General features: G+C 42.2%; 1 protein-coding gene across 6 annotated transcripts in view; it reads right to left on the bottom strand.

Annotated features, from left to right (window-relative positions):
- The window catches only part of TPD52L1 (TPD52 like 1), a 93485-nt gene that overhangs the window by 23398 nt on the left and 46013 nt on the right, over nucleotides 1-24074 (bottom strand). For all 6 annotated transcript variants that reach the window (XM_026504741.4, XM_026504740.4, XM_044386303.3 and 3 more), the window contains exons 2-3: nucleotides 10386-10501; nucleotides 340-488 (exon numbers count right to left, since the gene is read on the bottom strand). In XM_026504741.4, the coding sequence (XP_026360526.1) occupies nucleotides 340-488; nucleotides 10386-10501 (265 nt within the window). The remainder of the gene's footprint in view (nucleotides 1-339; nucleotides 489-10385; nucleotides 10502-24074) is intronic.

Below are 24074 nucleotides of genomic sequence, written 5' to 3' on the forward strand. Positions count from 1 at the left end.
TAAGCACCTGTCCCTTTAGAATCGTATGAGAAAACATAAAGAAAAAACATCTATTTAACAAATGTTTAAAAATATATAAAACAGAGAAAAATACAAACCCATAAAAGTCGTCCAGTGAACAGTTTAATTTCATGAAGCTACTTTTTAGAGTCTGAATCATGCATCGTATTTAATGATTATTCATATTATTCATATTTATTTCTAGAGAAAATATTTTTCCTAGCCACAAGTACCAAATCAGCCGTATAGGAAAAAAAAAAAAAAAAAAAAAAAACAAAACCCAGAAGAGGTGAGAGACAGCAGTAACTGATTTTTTAAAAATTCTGTCGATAGACTTACGCGGTCGTGGTCTGCACGTCGTGCCAGCTTCTGCTGAAATTCTGTTTTAATTCATTCATCAGGTTCATGCCGAGTTTTTGTTTTATCTCAACCAGATGCCTTTCTTTCGCTGATAAAACTTGCCGTAAAGTTGTGATTTCGTCTTCTAGCTACAGATGGGAGGGAACACGGTGTGGGAAGACATGAGTGCAGCTGAGACACACACCTGCAAAGCGCTCGGTGCCCCAAAGCAGCCCTCTGCGCCATCGTGTCACCAGGCCCAGGCTCACCTACTGCTCACGCACCCCACAGAGATGACAGTTGGATACTTTACAACAGCAATAGATCATTTGAGTTTTAATGATTACAAAAGTAATCACTGCTCCTCATAAAAAATTCACTCAAACAGCAAAATATAAACAAGAATGATTACCTATAATCCACTAGGAAATAGCTGCCGCTTAATATTTTGGCTTCTCATCTTACAAAAAAAATTTTTTTAAACGCAGGGCTTGAACTCACAACCCTGAGATTGAGAACTGAGCTGAGATCAAAAGTCGGATGCTTAAGCAACTGAGCCACCCAGGTGCCCCCCCACAATGTTTTTTCTAATATTGTACATAGATATAATTTTTAAACAAAAAAATTGGTTTTGTACTGTATGCCTTTCTCCTATAAGCAACTTCAAGTGTCACCGGTCAGTACCGTGTGCTTATTTTTTGCCCATCACACAGAGCTGCACTGCGGAAGGCACAGACTGGGCACACACTGTGGTTCTGCCACACTAGTGCCTCAGGAGGGGACGGACAAGGGAGGAGAGGATGTGTGTAAGAACATGATTTGCGTGGCTTTTTCTTTTTAGTCATGTATTGACATGGAATTGATGTATGCCCACATTTATTTTTTAATTATTATTCACATATAATGTATTATTTGTTTCAGGGGTACAGTCTGTGATTCATCAGTCTTACACACTACACAGCGCTCACCACAACACATGCCCTCCCCAGTGTCCATCACACAGCCTCCCCCTCCCGCCACCCCCTCCCCTCCAGCTTGTTTCCAGACATCAAACAAACCCTCAGTTTGTTTCCTGAGATTGGTTTGTCATCCTCTCTGGTTTCATTTTGTTTCAGTTTTTTCCTCTTTTCCTCTATGATCCTCTGCCTTGTTTCTTAAATTCCACGTATCAGTGAGATCATATGATAATTGTCTTTCTCTGACTGACTTATTTCACTTAGCATAATACCCTCTAGTTTAAAGTGTATATAGTCTGTAAGTTTTGACATGTGTGCTACTCTTGTGAAGTCATCACCGCAATCAAGAAAGTGAACATATCCGTCACCTCCAAGAGTTTTCTAGGTCCTCTTTGTAATTCCTCCCTCTTTTTTCTCCCTCCTCCCCCAGGTGGCTGCTGATCTTTCTTTCGCTGCACAGCATATACTCATTTTTGTGTGGCTCTTTCACTCAGTCTAATTATTTGAGATTTTGAGACTTATCCATGTCGCTGCACTAACAGGGTTCTTCCCTTTTTATTGAAGAGTAGTATTCCTCATATGGACAGTTTGTTACCTATTCACCTGGTGAAGGGCATTTGGGTTTGGCCAATGCAAATAAAGCTGCTGTGAACACTCAGGTACCAGGTTATCCTATGGACATATTTCCTCTTTCCCCTGGGTTAGCAGAAAAGCAAATCTGTTCAGCTTCATAAAACGGCTCCGCACACTATGTAAAACAGTATGAGGTCCCTCAAAAAATTAAACATAGAACTACCATACCACGCAGCAATTTTCCTATCGGGTATTCATTCAAAGAAAATGAAAACATTAACTCAAAAAGATACACACACCTCCATGTTCACTGCAGCATTATTTACCATAGCCAAGATATGGAAACAGGCTGAGTGTCCCCTGATGGATGAATGGAGAAAGAAAATGTTACACACACACACACACACACACACACACACACACACACGCAGCAATATTATTCAGCCATAAAAAAAAGAAGGAAATGTTGCCACTTGTGACATGGACAGACCTTGAGGGGATTATGTTAAGTGAAATGTTTTTGGACAGAGAAAGACAAATACCATATGATTTCATTTATATGTGGAATCTAAAAAAACCCAAAGCAAATGAAAACAAGGTAATAGATACAGGGAAGAGACTGGTGACTGCCAGAGGTGAGGGGTGTGTGTTTGGGGGGGGGGGGGTGAAATGGGTGAAGAAGGCCAAAAGTTACAAACTTATAGTTATAAAACAAGTAAGTCACACACAAAAAACTGCTCTTGCAAAAGTAATTTCTAACAAAGCAGCTCCGTAAAATGCCCAGAATTTAGAAAGTGTTGCTATAACCTGTGAAAATCAATTTGGAACTCCACAAAGTCTTCGATTCCAATTGTCATATTTTATTCTGTTGGCATATTTTATAATGTATTGCCCTGGTAATATTGCTTAAATTCACATCGTTGTTTTCTGAACAGTATAAATGATAGTGACTTTCTCTGCGAAGCCAGAAGAGAACTATTAGTACTCCCTTAGCATCTCACATGCATACGGGTCATAAAAAGCCTGCCACTTTGACTAGATTTCTTATTTACAAATGTGGCAGCTGTGTCTCACTCCCATTCAGAGTATCGCTCTACTTCTGACCAGAAACCACATTCACACCAACACCATCAGGCATCATGCAAAGGTGCTCCTTGGGTTACCAGAGATGCAGCTGCTAGAAAAGCATCTCAAGAAAGACAAGTACCTTCGCACAGATTAGCCAATTTACTAGTGCGAGGAAGATGTTACCCCCAAGGTGGACGGATCGGAATAGCGTGGTGAAGCTTTATGGACACAAATAATCACTTAAGCAAAATGGGCAAAACTTGAAGTCGGAAGCCTCTTCTATACTACGGTAGAAAAGAACAATCTCTTGGAGTTTTTAATATCAGCAAATGTCCTAGCAATCTAGCATTATTCATTTCTTATGTTTATGGGACAGTTTTCTAATGTTCCCAGAAATCTTTCTAAAATGAATTACACATTCCATAAACATGTTATAGTCAGTAGCACTCTGTCTTTTCTTGATGAGCAGGTCTTCAGTATGCAGAAAGAGACTCGTTCCTGCACAAGGAGCCTACTCGGGGACCTCCGAAGGGGGTCATGCTTTCAGACTCCCCATTAAATGAGAACACATGGTTATTTTAAAACTAAGCCCTCTATTCTTTTGCGATCGTGTCACATCCCACTTTTTCATCTTTGTCAATCTGTCTTCCTGCGTTTATTCTGTGGCCTAGTATTTCTCAAGGTTATATCTCTAGCTCTCTTTCTGTAGCAGCCGTTTATTCTGTAAAAAGACCTTTTCTGCTTTCTTTTGCATAAATAATATGTTTTGAGTGACTGAAATTACTGGGAGTTTTGGGGTTTTTTTAATGCATTGGGTATGACTATGGTTTTCACTGTGTAATAAAAATAATGGGACAATTTTTAACTGGTAGAAAGAACTTGCAGATGTAGAGAAAAGGAAAGGGGCTTAAACATCAACCTCATATTGATGGGACCCTAGAAATTTATTCAAAATTGGGGGGGGGGCAGTAGGAGATTCATTAGTTATTTGAGGGAGGTAAGGGATTCATAGTTTTCTAATGAAAACCTTGATTCCCCAAAAGTGAAGTGACCAATTTACTAAACACCAACCTAAAGAAAGAACAATGAAGTTCTACGCATAATATTTTAAACATGGAAGCACACATTAAAAAGCATTTGCAAGGAACAGACTTTTAACGATGGAAATGTGAACTTGGTTACTCAGTTGGGTCTACTCTCAGGTTCTTTAATGAAATTCTCATCATTTCAATGAAACGTTGAGACTCACACTTCTTGAAGCTTTTGGTATATTTATCAGTGATCTAAATGTGTGCCAAGAAACCTACAAGCAAATCCAGAAATTGAAAAAACACACAATCTTAAATTATATTAGCTTGCAAGAATGAAAATGAGAAACACATCTCTTTCCACAGAGCAGAGAGTTCTGCCCACGGCAGAGTCTTTAATCACAAATATTTTAAATGATGCTCATGGTGAGAGTGTACCCCTCGTTGGACTAATGAGATTTTTTGGTCTAGTTACACCAGTGGTTTTCAATTTCAGTTTACATAAAAGTCACTCACAGGGCATATTTAAAATGCAGATTCCAGATGTATGCCCCTTTTAATGCCCTAAGGGTCTGGTGTCTTCAATCTGGTAGGGCCAGGCTACACACATTAACAAGGGCTCCCAGATACTCTGAGGCAGGTGGTATATGGAAACCCGATATCATAAGTATCTCTTTTTGGGATGAAGTGGAGTACACCTACGTCATTAACTGAAGTATTTAATATATCCTTTCCCCTTTAATTTAAATTAGTCATTTCTTTATTATAAACTAATAGTCTGGTTCTTTGGTCTCTTGACTCCCTAGAAGATCTCCTTGTATGACCAATATTTATGCCTGATATTAGATATTTAAACTTGATTATTTAAATATGAATTAACAGGCACATAACAAGCGTCGGTGAGGATGTAGCAGAATCGGAACCCTTGTACACTGCTGGGTAGGAACGGAAAATGGCTCAGCCTCTGTGGAAAGGAGTCTGGTAGTTTCTTAAAAAGTTAAACACAGAATTACCATATGACCCAACGATTCCACTCTCAGCTATATTCCCCAAAGAATATAAACAAATACATGTATACACACGTTCCTAATAGCACCTTTCACAATAGCCAAATGTGAAAACAGCCAAAATATCCATCAAAGAATGAACAGATAAACAATTGCAGTATACACAAAAAATGGAGTATTATTCAGCCATAAAAAGCAATGAAGGATTGAGACATGCTACAACATGCATGAGCCTCAAAAACAACAGGCTAAGTGAAAGCCAGACATGAAAGGTCATCTATTATATGAAATACACAGAATAGTAAATCCATAGATACAGAATGCAGAAGGGGAAACGGGAAGCAACTGCGTAACGAATGTGGGTTTCTTTCCGGGGTGCTGAAAATAGTTAGGAACTAGAAGTGGTAGTTACACAACCTTTTAAGTATACTAAATGCCGTTGAACTGTTCATTTTAAAACAGTTGATTTTATATTAAAATAGTTAATATTATACCTCAATAAAAATGCAAAAAAAAATAAATTAATCTGAATTAGCTAATGAATTACCTTCAAAATGAAATTTATGTTAGAAGATTGAAAATTTACTTTCCTATTTTATCTGCTAGATTGCATAAAATAGCTAACATATCCGGGCAAAGAAATCTTTCATAAACTATTAAATCATCCGTATGATGCTTAGGAATAAGAGTATTTGGTCTCTTGCATACTGGCTACTCATGACTTTGACTCCTGGCTACTCATGACTTTGACTCCTAAGAACTAAGATTAAAATCCAGATAGCACTTGAGAGAGTGCAATGGTTATTTTTAGGTGTCAACTTGACTGGGTCATGGGATGCCCAGCCATTTGGCCAAACATCATGCCTTCTGTGCCCCTGAGGGTGTTTTTGCATAAGATTAACAACTGAATTGGTAGACTGAGTAGAGCAGATTGTCATCCCAAGGTGGGTGGGCCTTGTCAAATCAGTTGCAGGCCTAAATAGAACAGAAAGGCTGACCTTCCTTCAATTAATAGGGACTCTTCCTGCCTGGCTGCCTTTGAGTTGGGACATTGTTTTTCTTCTTCCTTCAGATTTAAACTGTAATATAAGCTGTTCTTAGGTCTTGAGCCTATGGGCCTTCAGACTGGAGCTATACCATCAGCTCTCCTTGGTCTCTGGCTTGCTGACTGTACATTCTGTGATTGTCAGCCTCCATAATCACATCAACCAATTCCTTGTAAAAATCTATCTATCTATCTATCTATCTATCTATCTATCTATCTATCTATCTCCTATTGGCTCTGTTTCTCTGAAGGACTCTACTACAGAAGGGTATTACAATAAGACATTACTGATTATGAACACTTCATTTGTTCACTACTCAGTCCAACAAGAATGAAGAAGGCCTTGAAGGAAGCAACTAAGAGAGGAAGGCCCAGAGCCTAAGGCACTTCTCTGTAAGTCTATGAGGCAGGTGGCTTGAGGGTACTGTGTTCTTCCTGGGGAGCCACACACCAAAGGAGGGAGAAGGACCCAAAAGGAGATGAAGGGAGCCTGAAAATAGGCTTTGCCTACTTGATCACGTTTCCTGGTGTTTTTCCTACTCCTATTAATGCTTATTTTTCTTGAGTCATTTTTCTAGAGGACAGTGGCAGTATTTGATGGTTATATAATCATTAATTTACAGTACTAATGCCAACACTTCATCCTTTTCCAAAGCCCAGGCACGTTATGGAATACAAAGCGTAACACGCAGCTTAGCGAAGTAAAAGTGGAATAGGATGGAAGCCGCACAGAAATAGTGGGCAAGTTTATTCAAAGACAGAGAGAGAGAGGGGTGCCTGGGTGGCTCAGTCGGTTAAGCATCCGCCTTCAGCTCAGGTCATGATCTCAGGGTCCTGGGAACGAGGCCCATGTCAGGCTCCCTGCTCATTGAGGAGCCTGCTTCTCCCTCTGCCCCTTCCCCAGCTTGTGTTCTCTCTCTCTCTCTCTCTCAAATAAAGTCTTAAAAAAAAAAAAAGGAAAGAGAGAAAAAAAAAAATCCCCAAAGAATAGACGTGTAAAGACCTCAAAGAAGATGACTCAAGAAAAATGACTCAAATAAAAGGGAAAGAGAGGAAAAAAAACCCAAAGAATAGATGTGTAAAGACCTCAAAAAAGACATCAGGAGAACAAATAGCTGAAACAAAACAGTACGTCTTTATACATTGGTACAGTTTGTAAGAAAGCATATTCAGCTTCTGGTATTTAAAAAGGTAAATATTTTGGGGGACCTGATTGGCTCAGACGGGAGAGCATGTGACTCTCGATCTTGGGGTCATGGTTTCAAGCCCCATGTTGGGTGTAGAGGTTACTAAAAAAAACAAACTTAAAAAAAAAAGGAAATATTTCTTTAAGCTATAAAATAATTCAAGTTCATTATAAATCCTAATTGCGTACCTTCTATACCCAGACCACTGCACCAGATCAGAGGCGATACTGGCCTCACAATGAAGGAACTTTTAAAAATACAAATACTGCATGATCACAATAATAAACTAAAGACTAAATTGTGTAAATAACAGATTGCTCTTTTAAAATGCAAACTTCATGTCGCCTTTTGGACAATATTGGTTTATTTTAGGTCTCCTGACATAAGGACAGAACTTCTGTGGCCAGTACTGGGTAGCACACAACAATATGTTACAAGCATAGTTACGAGTTTGCCCGAAGTATCAGGGCATCCTCATGGGCGTATAAACAACAAAACAGAGCAGGATAAAGCAGTCGGCGGATGGGGAGGATCCAGCAGAGTCACGAGACAGTGGGAGAACCTGAGGACATGAGGGAGAGGAGCACACTGAGGAGGAGGTGGGGTTCCCGGAACATTCCAAGACCCCTTGTAAGCAAGGGAGTCAGAGATAAGAAGTCCTCGTACACCAAGCTCTTGCTTTGGGTCATGGCCACCAATGACTGCCTGACTCAAAGGCCATCTACTAGGCTGCCCTGTGAGGTGTCTTGTGACTCAAGTGGCAAATGGATCCAGTAGGATCTTCTCTGAGGCACAGAGAGGGGTTGCTTGCGACCAGGGGCCCAGGAAGAACGTCTGTGGAGAGCTGAGGAAGTTGGGCTCTCTAAAAGATGTCTCTGGTCTTTGGAAGGCCACTTGTGGGAAGGCTGAGATTGCTCACTGTGTGTCCTTGTTGTAATGAAACATTAGCATCTGAGCTAATCCGAATGCATAGTGATCCGAAAGCACCTGGTTTGGGGTGGGTATGTGAGTGTGAGTGTGAGTGTGCATGCACATGTGTGCGAACGAGTGTGTGTAACGTGTATGCCACTCTGGCAACACGCAATACTTCTTCATTTCTGAAGAATCCAGAAATAAGAGCTAGGAAGCCCTCTAAAGGATGAGAACATGAATCCTGGTAACTTGAACAAAGTAAGAGGGTCTGGCGTTATTTTCAGAAACCAGGCTCTAGAGTCTTCGTAACGAGATGTGGTGGAAGCTTAGTAATGTGGCCAAATGAGACAGGAATTCCTAGAAACACCACTGGTTTTTTATATTATAGGGACACCCACTTAGACCCAAGGCTCACTTTTTCTTGATTAGAAAAGTAATGCATGCTCACTGTTGAACGTTTAGAAAATAAAGAACGCGCACAAAAAATACACTGATACATGTGTGCGTGTATATCCCAGCAGTCCCAGAACCCAGAAAACTCGAGGCATATTCTCAAGTTTGGTTGGCTACAGAGATTTTGTCTGAACCTAAACTTGCACTATCACAGTGAAGGAGTTACATTCTAGCTTAGAATCACTTAGCTTACACCGGTCTGCACAACAGAACTTTTGGACACCACAACTGACAGGAACAAGCTGGTCATGAACCAGAATTCCGGGCCCTAAGAAAACACGGAGCTAGGACATTCTCCTTCATGGCTGACTTCGGACCATGCGTGCCGGCATGTGCGGCCAACCAGAAGTTAACTGGATGGTTCTAGATCAGTGGCCACAGACAGACCCAGCTAAAGAACCAGGCTACCTGATTTGAGGCACTGTGCTTACTGAAATAATGCCTGCTGTACCAGAAGAACAAGCTACTCTTTCATTTTATTTGAAGTTATTTTTGGGCGTGCTTTGTGCAAGCCCCTGAAAAGTCATTAATATTATTATAAGCTGTCTTACACAAACACCGCCAGAGCATTGGGTAAGGGGAGGCTCAAGGCTCTGTCCTCAGCCTGCAACTGAGCCCAGAGCCTTGCTTCCAGCTGGACCAGGAGCTTTCTGCCCTCGGATCCAGGGACGCAGAACGGGCAGGAACATGGGCCTCAGCCCTCTGGCCCTACTGCTTCTTCTACTTGAAAAGCTCCCTTTCTCCAGTGCTTTCCTCCTGCAACGTAACCTCTCGTTAGCAAAGTGTTTGAGGGTTGGTGGGTGCTGCAAACAAATGGCTTTAACCAAAGCTGTATCCCCGAGGAGCCAGGCATCCTCCCCGCCTCTAAGTCCAGAGGCCCGCAGCAACTACCCAAGATTTCAGGAAACCTGAATTCATCACAGCGTTCCTTTCTGCCCCCAGAACTTTATTCTTCTGCAAACGAGTACACAACTTAAGAAATCCAGTTGCTTCTATGACTGACTTCTTCATTACAAAAATAAACCACTTCGAAGTATTTGCTGAGCTAAGTTGCTGACCTAAAGCAAGTCCTGCTATTAAAAAGGAGCTTGTACCTGTACCTATACCAAGGTCTTGGAGGAATTCATCAGGTCTGCAAGTGAGTACTGTTCCCATAATATTGTAAGATTAGAAAGAATAAGAGGTGCAGGGACGCCTGGGTGGCTCAGTCTTTAAGCATCTGCCCCGCATTGGGCTCCCTGCTCTGCTGGGAGCCTGCTTCTTCCTCTCCCACTCCCCCTGCTTGTGTTCCCTCTCTCACTGGCTGTCTCTCTCTCTCTGTCAAATAAATAAATAAAATCTTAAAAAAAAAAAAGAATAAGAGGTGCCTATTTACAGCTACTTGTCGTTGTTGCTTAAGAAACATAACTATACCTTTTTCTACTATAACCAGTGGGTAATGGACAGCTAGCATTACAAAAACACCCTAGAAAAAAAATGAATCACCTTACAATATATCATTTATTAAATTTTATTAAATGAAAGACAATAGGAGCGCGTGGGTGGCCCAGTCGGTAAAGCATCTGACTCCTGATTTCAGCTCAGGTCATGATCTCAGGGTCATGAGATCGAGCCCCACATGGAGTTCTGCGATGGGTGTGGAGCCTGCTTAAGATTCTCTCTCTCCCCCTCAGCCCTGCCTCCCACCCCTCCCGGCGCTCTCTCAATAAATAAATAAATACATGCAAGACAACATAATTATAACACGGGACTTATACAAAACTAACAATAACTCCTAAGATCCTGAGACAGAACGGCAATAAGATGACTAAACGTACCTGAACTAATTCTGCCTTCAACTCTTCTCTTTCCTCCTCAGACAGCATGCTAGACAAGTCAGCACGGGCTACTGTGTCTTCATCTCGTCCTTGCAATGGTTCGGTCTCCAACAAACCTTCAAGCAAGATTGATAAAACATAATGCAATTTTTAAAAAATGAATTTAGCCCACTTCTCTTTCCACACTCTGGAGAACTAGATACACTGACAGACCCTCCTGCTAAAAACAATTAAAAATTCCTGGGGCGCCTGGGTGGCTCATCAGTAGGGCATCTGTCTTCGGCTCTGGTCATGATCTCGGGGTCCTGGGATCGAGCCCCATGTCTGGCCCCCTGCTCAGTGGGGAGCGTGCTTCTCCCTCTCCCTCTGCCCCTCCACCCCCCACCCCCAGCCCGTGTGTGTGTGTGTGTGTGTGTGTGTGCGTTTTTTTTTTTTCTCTCTCAAATAAATGAATGGAATCTTTAGAAAATAAATACATGAAATAAAAAACAACTAAAAATTCCAGAAAAAAGAAATCTTTCTAAATGTGTAATGAGCTGCCAAGAAAGTAAAGAATACTAAGAAGCCAAAGAGCTAAGTGAAAGTGGGAAGCCAGAGGTGTAAACAAAAGAAGTTCTCATTAGTTTCACATTTTCCACCAGATGAATTCCAGCTTCGGTATTCACTGTCCCCTGGGGTGCAGGGGGCAGAGGACAAAGCCCAGGGCCACCCAAGGAGAGGGGACCTGCATCCCCACAGGGCTGCACCCCGAGAGGAAGGTGAACTGGAAATGAATACCATCCCTCCCCACAGGGACCGTGAGGCCAGCGGCCCTGACACAGCAGTGAATGGACAGCGGAGCGCGCCTCCCTGAGACCCTCACCCTGAGCGGGGCTGTGTGTGAGCTGGCAACTTGAATGCACCCTACTTGGGTGGTCCACAAGAAGCTGGAGGTAAGACAGCATGTCACTGAGATCGTGTGGATACGAAGCTTGGAGCAGCAGCAGCTGTGAGGAAACATCACAGACAAACTGACGCTGGCGGAGGGAAGCAGGGAAGCGCCTGGCTTCTGGAGGACATCACTGTGCCACACAGTGACCCCACCCCCGAAGAGTACCACTTCTAACTTGTTATGTGAGAAATACGGCTTTTCGTCCAAAAAAATAGATGTTCCCTAGCAGAGGCCCCTGGCATCTGCATAACTCAAACGCATATGTTCTCTGAAGGATCCAGCAAACAGGCCCCCCATATATGGAAGCTTCGTTTAGGACACGAGTTATGACAGAGCTGGCATTTACATACATCTGTGGGGAAAGGAAGATCTTTTAGTACACTGTCTTGTCACAAATAGTTATCCATGTAGAAAAAATACAATTGGACATCATCACACGATTCAGAAAGATTAAATTACAGGCATTTTAGAAGACAATAAGGTTTGTGAACCTCTAGGTAGAAAGGGACTTCTTAAGACAAAAAAAGGCAAATCATGAAAAAAGGGTGAATAAAATTACAAATGTCTCTTCATCACACACACTATATGGAAAATTAAAAGACAAGCCACTAATTGGAGGAAGGTATCTGCCATATGTATAACGAGCAAAAGATGAATTCCCAGAATAAACAGAATTCTTACAAACCAGGCTACAAAATGGAAATAACCCAGCAGAAACATGGCCCAAAAGACCCAAAACAGACTTGCTATAGGAAGAAATCACATACAGTTACCCAAGAAAATATGCTCAACCTCACCGATGTTCAGGGAAACACAAATTAAATCATTTCACACCCAATGGATTAGTAAAAAGTTCAAAGTCTGACATTATCAAATGTTGATGACAACATGGAGGCTGGAAACTCTCATACTCGGCTGCCAAGAATCTAAAGAGAGACAAATAACTTGGAAAATAACTGAACATGATCTAGTAAGTCCAGACACCCTACCATCCCGCTAGTCTACACCTACGGGTATACCGGAGACACTCCTATGCGAGCACCCGAGGTCATCGCTAAGAACTTTCCTGGAAGCAAACCCTGAGAATACTGCCAAAGTCCATAAACAGGAGAACGCACAAGTACACCATGGAGCACCCACACCAGCACGACCGACAGCAGCACAGTGAGCAAGCTACAGCCATACGCCGCACAGGTGAAACTCAGAAACAAGATACCTGGTGAAAAACACAAGTTGCAGAAGAATAATAAAGTATAATCTCACCCATATGAAGACCAAAAACATGCAAAACTAGATAAAATATTGTGTAGGAATAAAATTATAAAGAAAAGCAAGATTATGATAAAAATAATTCAGGACCCGGGTTTTCTCAGAGATGGGGTGGGTATAGATAGGAACGGGAACTTATAAAGGATCTCTATAGGGCTGATGGTAATGCTCCATTTCTAGGACACTGGATTTCTGTGTGTGAGCATTTTCTACACTTTTAACTTATTTTGCAAATATTCTTTTGTATGTATATTATTATTTGAGAAAACGATTAAAAGTAGAGATTATTTAAAGTCAAAATGAAAAGTAAATAATTATCCTACAATATCAGGACATTTTAGGTAAAGAGAATAAAAATATGAACCAATCTGCAAAGTTTTTCTCAAGCTGGCCCCACTCTTGAGTCCCTTGTACCCACATCCTTTTGTCTGAATCAACAGTGTGCCGTCAGCCCCTTGGGTCACTGCTGATACACCAACACACATCAGTGAAAGTGGCACCTCGTTGATCCATGTTCATCGGATTCTTGTCCCATCTATCTACTCCAGAGGCCATTTCAATGCTAAGTAATTTTCTTTTTCATGAGTAATATTTGTTCATTGCAGAAGATAGAAAAATAAAATTATCCCCTATTTATTAAAATTACTGTTAATCACACTACCCAGAAATAATTATCATTTTGGTCCATCCTTTCTATTTCTTTTATGCATATATATACATTTTCTTGTATATATTTATATGCACTTACTGTTGTGAACCTGATTTATTCAACAGGATATCATGAATACCCTTTATGTCTAAAAACACAGCCACATTTACATATTTTTGATGGTTATACAGTATTTTGTCTCATGTATGATTGATAACTTACCCTGTTTACTGGAAAGCCACAGTGAACATCTTCTAGTCAAATCATTAGGCAAAATCTTGATGATTTCCTATACACTCGATACTAGAGTCAAAGGGCATGAACATTTTGAAAACTACTAATTATCCCTCAGGAAGATTGTGTCAGTTTTCTGCAGACATCAGAAACCTATGAGACTATCTACAGACTCAGTAAAATCATGTTAAGTAGGTCACTGAAAGGGGGAAAAACACTGTCATTTATTTCTGCTGGTAAATATGTATGCTTATGTGTGGCCGATGTATTTTCAGTCGAAGTCCTAGAACAACCATCTACATCAAGAAACAGAAGCAGGGGAGTGCCTGGGTGGTACCGTTGGTTAAGTGACTGACTCTTGGTTTCAGTTCAGGTCGTGATCTCGGAGGTGGTGAGACTGAGCCCTGTGTCGGGCTCCACAGTCAGTGGGGGAGTCTGCTGGAGGTTCTCTCCTGCTGCCCCTCGCCCCACTAGCATGCACTCTCTCTCAAATAAATAAATAAATAAATCTTAAGGCGGGGAGGAACTAGCATCAATTCTAAGCACAGATTTAAGAGATGGGCACAGAAGGTAAACTGACCCCTGCCCTGGGGGTTAGGGTTCAAGAAGAGCCATGGTAGGAACCTCTGATACTCTGGCTCCCTAACTCAGCTGGGCCCAGGAATTGAACAAGTACTGCTTAAACTTAGCCAGTACACAAATTCCCAATCTTACCCTCTCTTGGCAGTGTGAGAGGACATGTACCAGGGAACAGATGGTAGTTCCGGCTACCTAGACTTTTCAAGACATCAGACATCTTTAGTGTCTTCTTATATTCTAGGAGAAAACAATAATTTGAAATCCATTTTAGTTGATAAAAGGTTGAGCTGGAAAACATCTAGCGAATTTAGGGAAAGGCAGAGCCCCGTATCCGGGAGGTAACTTCTTTTCAGGGGAAAGAACATAGACCTCATGAAGTGAGACATGCAGCACTGACCTTGGGCTCAATCTGCCACTGTGTCCCTCCAAGACCACGTTCCTGATCTTTCAAAGTCTCACTCCCAGAAAGCAACCATTCAGGAAATCTGCCTGGAGGCTGGGTTGCTAGTTAGTTCAGGTCTAATTAAACCAGCTTCCTTCGTCATTCTTATTTTTGAAATGAAATGCCACTTCCCCATCTTCTTTTCCTACTTATGCTTCTGTTTCCCACTGAAGCCTCTTCCGATGGGTGTTCTCAGAGTCACACGGTTCAGCACAAGGTGCCATGTAGACGCAAACAAAATGAAAACAAGGCCTGCTGTTTTCAGCGTAATATGCTCCGTTTACTAGATTAGAGAAGCAGTCATCAAATCATGAGGTCAGAGGGTAATTCTGGAATTAAGGAGTAGATGAAAGAGGAGTTGAATAAAGATGGGATTCACCAGTGAAAGTGAGTCAAAATGGGGAGGAAAAATAAAAGCAAGTGGTAAGAGATGCCAGGTGACAGACGAGAGTGTGAGAGGAGAGCACAATGAGTATAAAATGACCTAGTTACTATGGAAGCAGCTATTAGAGAAGATTAAGTACATAGTTTTCATAAAAGCAATTAGTGAGCAAAATCACTCAAGAAACATAGTTTTTATAGACACCAGTATATTATGAATGTATGCAACTTCATGAATTTGACTCTCTTTCCAGATGTGCAAGCTACGTCCCCATTGTCCGGGAGGCAAGGAAATCTGGGATCCTACCTATCCGTGGTTTTGCCACTGACGACAGAGTGCACTTGATCTCAGGGATCTCATCTGCAAGAACGATACCTTATGAAGTCATCATTAAAATGAAATGATGTTAAATCAGATAAGACATGTGAAAATGTTACAAAAAATTTCAATTCCCATACAAACCAAGGCAGCAATTGGTGAAATTGGGAGTAATCGTTTTAAAAAATATTAACGTGTTGGGGCCCATGGGTGGCGCAGTCGGTTAAGCGGCCAACTCTTGGTTTCCACTCAGGTCGGGATCTTGGGTTCTGAGATCAAGCCCTGCGTCGAGCTCTGTGTTCAGCGCAGAGTCTGCCTGGGACTCTCTCTCCCCTCCCTGTGCACCCCCACCACCATGCTCTCTCTGAAATAAATAAATAAATCTTTATAAAAAAATATTAATGTGCTATATTCTCTTTGCCTCTTCAAGAATATGGTATTTCCTAGCTGGTTGAAGGCATCCACCTGTCTGAAGTGAGGCAGAGAAGCAAAAGAAACACACAAGAAAAGATTCATATTTAAATTGTTGGCATTTGAAATTGGATTTGCCAGAGACAAAAGCTTTGCAAAATAGGCAATTTTCTAAGGAGGAGATGTTCTTCGTATTTTTATTTCCCTCTTCATATTATCAGGAGCCAAGCCCAGGACACCCAGGCCAGGGAGTTCCCCTAACACCAGTGTATTAGGATTTACCAAGGACGAATGTGCCTCCTCTTCCTTCCCTGTGGGATGGTGGCAAGAGGGAAGGGAGGAGAGAGATGCTATCAGATGCGTATGTTCAATCTTCCTTGTTGGGCTTTGGCCCAGAAAGATGGAGATTCTGTTTGCCCCCTGCAGACCCACACTTTCCTCTTCTCCACTCTGCTCTGCACCCTGCGAGACTAACCTAAGGTTGACATCAGTAGGATTCCCTTGCCCTGCACTGGCCAGAGGGGAGCCCCAGAGGGACACTGAGAGCAGAAGACAGGGGCAGGGACTGCTTCCCTCCTGCCAGGCTGCACTGTCCGTTTCAGCTTTTTCACTACCAAAGCCCTCAACTCCCATTAGGTAGTCCTCTTCCACAGCTCAGCTCTTGTCAAGTTTCTAGAACCTGAGCCTCTCCTCCAGCCTACGGATTGTAGGGACTTCCTGGGGCTGTCACTCTGAGGTGCTTCAACACCCCCTCCTGGCTTCCCTTAACTCTTCCTTTCTTTCCAATTGTCCCTTCACCAAACTCCCTTGAATGAGGCACCCCTTTTGAGCGTGCCATTCATCTGCTTCTTTCCTGTCCCTGACTGATACAGGAAGCCCGTCACAGTTTCCTTCTTGGGCTCTAGAAAAAATTACCTTCCAGGCTATCGCACACCAACCTGGAGCACAGCCACATCCCTGTGAAGGGACAGAGGCTGGGATGTTGGCCACCAGCCCTTGGGGTTTAGTTTCCCAATCCACACTTCTGCAGTCAGTTACCCATGCATGAGGTCCAGAACTTCTCACACTTAGGGAGAAACTTTCCACCTTGGTAAGGCGTTGGCTCCCCTACAGCTGGGGCTGGAGCTGCTGGCCTTGACTAGAGGTCTGGGTGGAGGAGGGGGGAGAATCTCCACCAATGAGAACTGAACTGAGACTGAATCAGCTTGGAAGGGCTACTGGGCCCAAACCTAACCGAGGAAGACAAGCTCATGACTAATAACCACAGAAAAATGCCAGCATCAGAGGACATCATGGTCCCAGATGAAGGGCCAGCAGAGAATACAAGACACTACACGGACCCTTCCTGTTTCCACATACCAGATACCTCCTTAGTCAGAACTAGGGAAAGGCAGAGCTGAGAAAGGAGAAATGTGAGCTAGAGCCAGACGGCGATTTAACTGAGGAAATGAATATTATTTAAAGGGGTTTTAAAAATTATTCCATCGGAATGGACTAAATCTATTTTTTTCTCCACTACCCAAAGCCCAAGGGCTCCTACCCAGATCAGGTTAAAAAAAAAAAAAAGAGCACACATATGTACACCAAGACATAGTGTGCGGGATGCCTGGGTGGCTCAGTCAGTTAAGCGTCCAACTCTTGATTGTGGCTCAGGTCATGATCTCAGAGTCGTGAGATTGAACCCCATGTCTGGCTCTGCGCTGAGCATGGAGCCTGCTTGGGATTCTGTCTCTCTCTCTGTCCGCCCCCTGCTCCCTCATGCTTGCTCAAAAAACAAAAACAAAAACAAAAACAAAACAAAACAACAAAAAACCAAACATCGTGTGACTACATTCTGTGATCCTACCATAGGAGTATTTTGCACCTAAAAGACAGCCATTTCACTTTCATTTATATAAAAAAATAGACATTTTAATAAGGGTAAACAAATATCCATAGGTCTGACTGTAAGGCAGGAATTATGCTTCTCCATTGGCCAGGCACATCTTTGGGAAGCAGGCAGGTCCCATTGTCAAATGCTACCATATGCCTGGTTTCACCACATCTATAATTCGCCATGAGGACTCATTCAAGTCCCACTTGTAGGGCTGAACGACACAACATACCGAAGCAGACTCAGCAGAGAAGTGACTGTGGTCCCAGCCTTGTTGAGGGGGATCCTCACTTATGAACCTGGGTTCAGGGTTTGGCTCATTTGCAAACTGTTGGCTTCTAAGGTGGGCTAGTCTGACTCCAGGGCCTATGGCCTTCCCTGTCCTACAACCATGTGAAGAAAGGTAAACAAATGTTGGCAAGTACAAATCAAGAAATGAGCTTGGGATTAAAATGCCTCCTTCAGCCTTGAAATGAAATCGCCCATGGGCATCAATATGTTTTCTTTCTTTCTTTTTTTTTTTAAAGATTTATTCATTTGAAGAGAAAGAGAGAGAGAGTACGCAGGGGAGGGGCAGAGGGAGAGGACAAACAGTCCCAAGAAGACTCCACAAGGAGAATGGAGCCTAACATGGGGTTCGATCTCAAGACCCTGAGGATTCTGAGATCATGATGACCAAGAGTCAGACATTTAGTCGCCGGTGCCACCCAGGTGTCCCAGGATCAATATATCTACGAAGCGTCTTGTTGAGTTGTCCAATGGATTAGGTCATGGCTTCATGCCCGTGATTAAAACAGTACAGACAGCTAGGAGTTAAAATAATTACAAACCATGACTTCAGATGAACGACCGTATCCTGTGTTGTTGGCAAATATATAAAAGTTGCAGAATTTCTTTTAAATGGTAAAAGAACCTTGCTTTATGTGTGTGTGCACCCATACTTAGGAATTAACGAATAAATATGGCTGTGGAACCAAGCCTAGAAAGAAAAGTTTGTATTTTCAAAAAGGATATAAAAATTATTTCAGGACTTAATAAAAAGAAAGAATGCAATAAAATAAATGAAAAACCACCCTAGCTTAAATAATAAATCTAAGACTGTAGTGTTTATTACTTACTTATATTTTCATCATGATGTTTGGTGAAAGTAACTCCAGGCATTCTTTTCACATAAAACTTCAAAATATTTCCATTTATTCTCTCTGGGAAAAACTATTGAGCTACTCTCACTGTTGGATTTATGGTTACCTTAAAGTGCACAAAAAACTAACACGTTAATTCAAGGAGGGTGGAAATTAAAGATATAAATAAGACAAGTTTATTTATTAGAATCCTTTCTGCACATTTACTAAACCTACCACCAAAACCTAAATATGATTTCTTATGCACCTCCATCTTTGAACTGTTTTCCATTCATTTGCTAGCAACTTGTATCTAGCCTATTATTGAATCACATATCTAGTATATACGGCTTTAAATGTGTTTTTTTCCTGTTGCCCTGGAGTTTCGGCAGTGGCTTCAAATACTAAGAAGAATAATGCGAGCTTTATACCCCCACATCATAAAACCAATGCTTGAACCCTAGTGCATGACATGCCAATAGATTTTATAATTGATTCTGCCAGGAGTGAGGTCACCTTCCTCTAGCCCCTGAGTCCGGTGAAGAATGGAGCAGGGAGGGCGTGGCATGTAGGAGATTTGCATACACAGACAAGCAATGACAATTGCTCTCTAGTTTGGCCCTGATTTCTGTGCTTCTAGTTTGGCCCTGAAAGACAATACTCTCCTCTCCCCAGAGATCACCACTATAAAATCTTCATGTACATCTTTCCAGATCTCTTTCTATATCTGCAGCACATTTTCCTCCACATGTTAACATCTCTGAAAGTGGGATGCCTCTTACAATCAGTGGTGTCTTGCCATTAATTAGCAGCATTTTTCCCATAGTGATATAAAACAATAGGTATCTTAAAATCTTTGACATCTTAGATTTTCATAATCTGATATATAGATATATACACATAAAATCAAATATATATTATATATGTATTTTTAGATATATCCATATAATTAAAAATGAGATCGGGGCGCCTGGCTGGCTCAGTTGGAAGAGCATGCAGCTCTTGATCTTGGGGTCATGAGTTCAAGCCCCATGTTGGGTGTAGAGATTACTTAAATATTTTTTTAAAAAATTAGATTAATGGATGGGTTGGTGGAACAAGGTTAAACCAGGTACTAGCAGAAGTAGTAGAGTGTGGGCCTAAATCTTCCTTACAGCTGCCTTCGGTCCTGTGTTTTATTCATCCTCCATTCAACAAGTATTTATTGAACTCCTACCGAGTGCTGTGCCCGTCTCTGCTTTCACGGAACTTACAAACCTGCCTGTCCTGAGGCCTGTTGTTTGACTTCTGAATTTCCATGAGCTTCCTCCTCATCATTAAAATAAACCTCATTTTCATTTGAGCTAGGCTGAATGTCTCCTTCTCTTTTCCATACACATAAACTCTTGAATTAAACAGAGACTAATATCAAATTCAGGGAAAAGAGATCATTATGAACTCTATCAAGTTTTAGCTCCATGACGTCAATGATTTGTGATCAATGACCTCAAAAAAATTTAATTAAAAGTTTGATAAATCATTTTTGCCCCCAACTTCCTCTAAATCTGAAGTCACTCTGTCATTTGTACAGTCTCTAAGATCTTCTCTATATAAATGGTCGAGGAGGCTAAATTCTGCTAACCCAGAGCCCAGCCCCCTTCACTCTCAGAGGGCGGGGGGGGGGGGGGGGGGGGGGAGTGCTGCAGTCACTCAGCTACACCCAACCCAGCACTTACGGACCGAGCAGCATTGTTCCAGACAGTAGGATTCTCTGAGACCGATGCAACTGTAACTGGCAATTGTTGGACTAGGGTCTCTATTTGGATTCTGAAAGCAGATCTGGTCCATAAGGTTTGGCTTTTCCACAGTTTATCTAAATACATCCTCATACAGGCCCAGAGAAAAGCACAGAAATCAGGGCCAAACTAGAAGAGTTGGAGACACTTGCAGGAATATAGTGAATATACTGGAGAGGCCAACCAGGAATTTCCTAGAGCTGAGGGTCCATCACTAGATTCCTAGAGTTTCCTGAGTAGTCTACCCCCCAACTGTGGGCTTGTCTTCAGGAGCGTGTTCTCTTTACCTGCCCTGAGAAATGACAGGTGAGTGTTCTCTACTCCAGTGTCTGGGGCCAGGCTCACCACGCCTGGCTCTTCACAGCTAGTGCCTCCTCACAGCACTGGCCAAGTCAGAACCATGGTTCCGTGGTGTTATGTGGCCATGGGTGGTGGTGGGCTTACCAGAGGATAAGCCTAAAGGAAAGTATCTAAAAGAAGTTGGGCTGTTTTCTAAGAAGTCTGACACAGGTAAAGTCCAATCTCAAAGTTCAAGGTTGTGTCTGGGAAATAAGAAAAGCTGGGTCAGAGACGAGGCACAGGGTAGAGAGGAGATTCTGAAAGCCTGGAGGAAGTTCTCAGCCGTGTCCCGCAGCAGCTCAGTGCAGGCTCCTACTGGCTTTGAGCTACAGCCAAGGGCCTGCCTGCTCCTTCCTGTCCTCTGGACGTAAAGGCTGTCTGCACTGCACACGGCCATCTTTGGTCAGACTGAAGGGCGTAGAGAGCGGGGTCAGAGTGGACTCCGAAGACCACGAGGGCTCGGGCCCCACTCTCTCCCTTGGCAAGGCTGTCAGCACCGGTCTCGTCATCACACTGCGCCACTCTCAGGCACTCGCTACTATCCCCCTTGTGTAGAGTCCATTCCACTCCATCTTATCTCTTGTACCAGAACGTAAACTGGTGAATGACAGAAAGCCAGTTTTAATGCCAGCCCTGCATTCCTCGCATGATGACATAAGGGAGGACCACAGCTAAGAGCAAAGTGTACTAGCTGTGATGATAGCCACGGATGAGAGAATGTCTCTCGAAAGACTGACTTAGGATCAATCACCTGAATGTCACACTCATGTGTGCAAAAGTGACTACAGAAGCTCAAAGGACTGCAAGGGTGATACTCTCTCCTCTGACAATCCCTCTAGGGAACAATTATTCTTACAGGAACAATTTCTTCCATCTTCTCTTTCGGATTCTCTGAGAGACAGCAGTTTCTCTCCTCTTCCCCATGCCCCAACCCCTTTTCCTCCCTCACAGATAACCATCTTAGATGATCCATACTTACCTCTCCTTATCCCAGCTCAATCCTAATAAACTGTATAGAGAACTGCTATCAAGCTGCTCCTGTTGCTTCCTGGGACACCTTGGCCTTGAGAGTAGTGAAGAACACTGGACTCACGACTGTAACCAGGCAGCACACTCATCTTCTTTTCTCAAACTTTTTTTGGGTCCCTCTCACAGAATCACGTCAAAATATATCCTGAGACTACACAGAGGATGTGCCCTGACACTGAAACCATATTAAAAAGGGACTAAATGCTGCTGTCATGGTGAGAACCTTCTCTCAGCAGCTGGTCAATTACTCTCTCAAGGGAAGAAGTAGAGTAAATGCTTTCTTTTTACCCCCATGGTATATGGCAGGTGTGCTACATAGTGTATCTTGTCTCATCCTCCCCAGAAACACACGAGGCAGGTGGCATCGAGATAAAAGGTCTCAGATTTTATCCAACTCATAATCTAACCAGTGTCTGCTAGTGTCCCAGATGGTGGCAGAAGACCCGAGGCTCCCAATCAGAAGCTTCTAGCACAACAAGCAGCACGAACAGCACCCTCGGGTTTGTGCACTTGCCACTAAGTCCCATGGGGGTGACATGGAAGGGCTTGAATGGAAAATGCTCGCACAGTGGGTTTGCATCCCAGCTAAAGAACCTTGGGAATTCCTCAGGGAATCCAAATCTCTTATAATAAGGCAGTTAGCAAACGTGCCCGACCTTTGCCGTGGAGGGAGACATTATCTTTATCCTACTGGACAGTACGCAAACCTGACTTCTGCTCTGGAGAGAGACACTATCTCTATCTTCCAAGGCTGTTCACTATAAATATCCTTGAAGAGATTGTCCAGAAAAAAGGCCATCAGCATCTCTGCTTGCCAGACAGGCAGAAATGCAAGATATATGGAGAATCGTCTTCTACAGGTGGTATTTTATCATTTTTTCAAATTAAGAAATATTGTTCAGAAAGTTAAATAATTAACCCAATCTCACATGGTTGATGAATGAGGGACTTAAGATCTGAATGTGAGCCTATCAGGTTACAGAGTTCCTGCTTTTTCAACTTGACCACAACACCTCATGCACTAGTGAGAAAGGAACTAAAATGTCTCTCTAATCCCATCCCAGAAAAACCTCCCTAAAAGCTGCTCAGCAAGACTGAGGTTTACCGAAGGCCAAGGTCTGGAGTTTTAAAATATGCAGGCTTCCCACTAGTGAGCACTGGGAAGAGTCCAGGGTGGGGTGTCATCTCCCAAACTCTCTCACACAGGAGTTGTTCAACTAATGGTTGTTGAATCAATCCCGTGGGACAGAAAGTCAACTCTCAAGTCTTCTTGATGCTCCTTCCATATCTTTTCATTATCTGTCATATTTGTCTATCCTTTTAAACTTTCATTGCTGTGACAGTGATTTAGGTTTTTGTCACTATACACTTAGACTACGGCAATCTTAGCCCCATTTTATCACCTTGCTTGCACTCTTTAAACACAACCCAATCTACACAACACTCAAATTAATATTTTGAACACATTACTTTCATCTTGTCAAAACTCAGTTCAAAAAATATTCAGTGGATGGAACTGCTTCCAGCCTAAATTTGAAAATTCTTACGCGAGCATGCAAAACCTCCCACGGCTGGTTCCAACTAGCCTGGCTATGATTTCCCACTAAGGTCTTGAAACCAGCTGGGCTGTCATGTGCAGTGTCCCCCAGTCACACTCTCTTCAGTCCTATGCTTTTGTGCTATTCTTTCACCTTCAAAAGCCTCTCTCCCCTTCGTCCTCAGTTTCCCTTCCAAGAATCCTATCGAGTTGCCAACAACACTAGGAGAACAAGTAACATGTGTGTGCCTTAAACTGATCTAAAATGTTGACTTTTTTGCATTCTATATATATCACTATATTCATTACTATATATAAATCACTACTAAATATTGTATAGAGTATAAGCGACATCATTACAACTTGCACTGTAAATTGCTTTAAGACACATAATACTATATACTATCATAATTACAGTTAAACAATTTGGTAAAGAAAATCTTTCAGACTCTGTCCTTCTTAAAATATGAAAAACATATGAGTCACCACTATTAATAGCATTGTTTTCTAAAGCTTTAGTTTCATTTAATAATGTAGCTAAAAAAAGAAGTCATATCTGTAATGCTCAGCCTGAGAGCATACTAATCATAAAGAAAGATTTTATGCTTTTTACCAAGTATTTTATCTGAAGATGCTTCTGAGGTTGTAGTAGCTTAAATTAAATTCTTATACTTCATCCTTCCACGTTTCTTTTAATATGTTACTTAGTTAACAATGCACATAGTTAGATACTGATTAAAATTGACTCTAATCCCTAAAGAAAAACTTGTGACTACCCAGAACCTGACTTGGGCTCAAGA

Source organism: Ursus arctos, unplaced genomic scaffold (genome assembly GCF_023065955.2).
Source record: "Ursus arctos isolate Adak ecotype North America unplaced genomic scaffold, UrsArc2.0 scaffold_13, whole genome shotgun sequence".
Lineage (NCBI taxonomy): Eukaryota > Metazoa > Chordata > Mammalia > Carnivora > Ursidae > Ursus > Ursus arctos.